We start from the raw sequence: 2,853 nt of genomic DNA, 5'->3' as shown, positions 1-2,853 counted from the left end.
GTGTGTGTGTGTGTGTGTGTGTGTGTGTGTGTGTGTGTGTGTGTGTGTGTGTGTGTGTGTGTGCGCGCGCGCGCGGGCGGGTGGGCTGGTGGGCAGGGTTTGCGGGGTGACGCCGGTCAGCTCAGGGAATGTGCTAGGGGGCCGTGTTGGCGGGACGAGGACTCCTTGAAGGACCTTCTCTCTCACCTGCCAGGGCCACAACCCATTTTTGATTCCTGAGGACAACTCTCAAACACCATCTTACATTATCTCTTTTTGCAGGCGTCGCTGGCGCAGGCGGACCTGGGCTGCAAGGCGGCCAACGAGCGGGCCGCAACAATCACAGCAGAGCTGCGTGCCGTCAGGGTGAGCGGGGTGCCTCAAGAATTGCACGAAAGCGCATGCGGGGGTTGTCACGATCTTCAAGGTCAGGAACGAAGATTGTTTGATGCCTGCAGGCTTTGCGCCAGAGGCAGGGGGGTGAAGCGGGGACGTGTGCACTGCTTGCGTGCTCGCACTTGCCCGTCCCACCCGCAGCATGCCAATCGGCTCGTCCCTTGAACACACACACACACACACATACACACACACACACACACACACACACACTGTGCAGGCGTCCAAGATGGCCCTGCAGCTGGACGTCGCGGCCCTCAAGAAGACCAAGAAGACCGACCTCGCGGCGGCACAAGCCCAGCTGATGAAGGAGCGCTCCAAGCGGCACGCAAGCCAGGCCGCCGCGCGCAAGGCTAACGGCGCCGCCCGGGCGTGCGCGGCGCGCGCGGGCAAGGCGGCGGCCGAGGGCCGCCGCCTGGCGCGCCTGCTCCTGTCGGCGGAGGCACGCGCCGAGGCCGCAGCCGCGGCCGCCAGCGCCGCGGGCGCGGCCGCCGCTGGCGCGGCCGCTGAGCTGGCGGTGCTGCAGGCTGAGGTGGCGGAGCTCAGGGGCCTGGCGGAGGCCGCCCAGGCGGCGGCTGCGGGATACGAGGCGCAGCTGGCGGAGGCGAGCGCGGCCTCGGCCCTCCTGGCGCAGTCGGTGGCCAGCGGCGGCGGCCGCCGCACGCTCAGCAGCGGCGGCACGCCGTCCGAGGGCGCGCGGTCGTGGCGCGCGAGCATCAGCCGCCGCGGCAGCGGCAGGAGCACGGGCGCCGCGGCGGAGGGCGCAGACCCAAGGGCTCCACAGGAGTCGGTCGGCGACATCCTGCTGCGCTTTTTCTGCTTCCGGCCAGGCGCCCAGATCCCTGGGACCGAGGCCTGAAAGGCCTCATGGCACGGCCTGTGCTAGCATGCAGGGCATGGGCCACTGCCGATGTGTCGGTTCTTTTCTGGATCCAAGGTCTGTTGTTGTTGCACAGTCAGCCTGTCGGGGCCCCTCTCAATTGCATATGCGGCCGCCGACAGGGCGGGTATGAGGGGTGCACGCGGGTCGGCCAGCGGCGTCTCCGCTGAAGGGCTGACCGCTCGTTGGACTGCGTGTCGTGCGAGTGCCTCCATTGCTAGGGTTGGTGGTGTTTCGCCAAATCGCTCACGCGTCGATGTTTCCAGGGTTCAACCCTTCCATAGGATGAAGTTCATCATATGGAACGCTAAGACCACTCAGATAATTTGGGAATGCCACTCCCAACAGCACCCCAACCTGGTGCCTGGATTTCAGCCTTGGCATGCCAGGGTTTCAAGGGTTGCTGTACCCTCTTCCGGCCTGACCTCTCACCCCAGTGCCTTCCCGGGGCAAGCGGACGCGTGCCCGCGAGTATAGTCACCCGCTTTAGCCGTTGCGCCCGGCGCCGGGCTGAAACCAAGCCCCACCCGCCAACACTATGCGTCGACATGTTGGTGACGGCAGCAACTACGCAAATAGCACTTTTTCAGGCAGGGGGTATCCCACAAAAGCTCCTTGTGGCTTTGCCCCAGTGGCACCCTGCGGTGTGGTGGCAAGGAGCGCTCTGGCATCTGCGCAATGCGCAGGGTGCGTCTGCTCAGCACACTCTCGCCACTCCTGTTGTGAGGCATCCGCTGCTCGTTGCTTGGGATGAGCTGCGCCAGATTATGCTGGCAAGCTGTGGCCGCTGGAGCAGTGCGGCACCGCCTCCTCTTTGTTGCCGTTGCACCTGGCAGGTGCCCTCGGCCCTGGCAGTAGTGCCGACCTTCTTTGGTTCTGTGTTCCCACTCGAGGCTGACTGACCGCGCCGATCTTGTTTCTTTTGCCCTGCCATGCATGCGTGGGCGTAGTCCCAAAAGGGGCGGCCACTTGTGTCTCCCATGGCTGCCCTTGGGGCCACGACAGACACCATGATTGTGTCTTTGGGATCCGGGCTGCATTGCTGCTCCACGGCTGCGGCATGCGCTTTACTGCCAGGTACTTGGCACTTCCTGGGATTGGACCTCTTCCTCCGGGTTGCCTGCACCACGGCGCAGCACGGCTGCGCACCAAGATCCTGGCTTTGGACGGCCCCGAGAAGGTGCGCCGCGCTTGGGGTCATGTGCACGTGCGCACCCAGGCACGCAACTTGCCTGAAGTTGAGGGAAGGAACGGACCCTCTGCTGCCGCGTCTGTCGCGCTCGCCGTCGTCCTCCCCCTCCTGCTCACACGTCCTGCCTCCCAAAACCCCGCCCCCTTCTCATCCCCACCACCACCCCTCAGGAGAACGTCACCAGCCTGGTGCCCCTGTCCTTCTACAGCTGCCCCTTCGACTTCCACGGCGCCGCAAGCGACGGCAACATTCATGATCCGTTGGCCCAGACGGCCGCCTGCGACATGATCCCGGCGCACCAGTTGGCTGTCGTCTCGGACCCCATCGCCCCCGCGCCCGCAACGCGCGGACCCAAGACCGCACCCAAGGTGGGGCTGGGCGGTTTTGTGGGTCGGGGGCTGGGTGT

At 65.6% G+C, this 2,853-nt stretch overlaps 1 protein-coding gene across 1 annotated transcript in view; it reads left to right on the top strand.

Annotated features, from left to right (window-relative positions):
• MNEG_6845 (hypothetical protein) overlaps positions 1-1,234 on the top strand; it is a gene marked incomplete at both ends in the record, with an annotated part of 7,072 nt that extends 5,838 nt beyond the window's left edge. Inside the window, 2 exons of the mRNA XM_014044679.1 lie at positions 262-345; positions 596-1,234. Coding sequence (XP_013900133.1) covers positions 262-345; positions 596-1,234 — 723 coding nt within the window. The remainder of the gene's footprint in view (positions 1-261; positions 346-595) is intronic.
• Positions 1,235-2,853: the final 1,619 nt, after the last annotated feature.

This window comes from Monoraphidium neglectum, assembly GCF_000611645.1.
Source record: "Monoraphidium neglectum strain SAG 48.87 unplaced genomic scaffold scaffold01154, whole genome shotgun sequence".
NCBI lineage: Eukaryota > Viridiplantae > Chlorophyta > Chlorophyceae > Sphaeropleales > Selenastraceae > Monoraphidium > Monoraphidium neglectum.
This window is presented reverse-complemented; position numbering and strand designations above follow the sequence as displayed.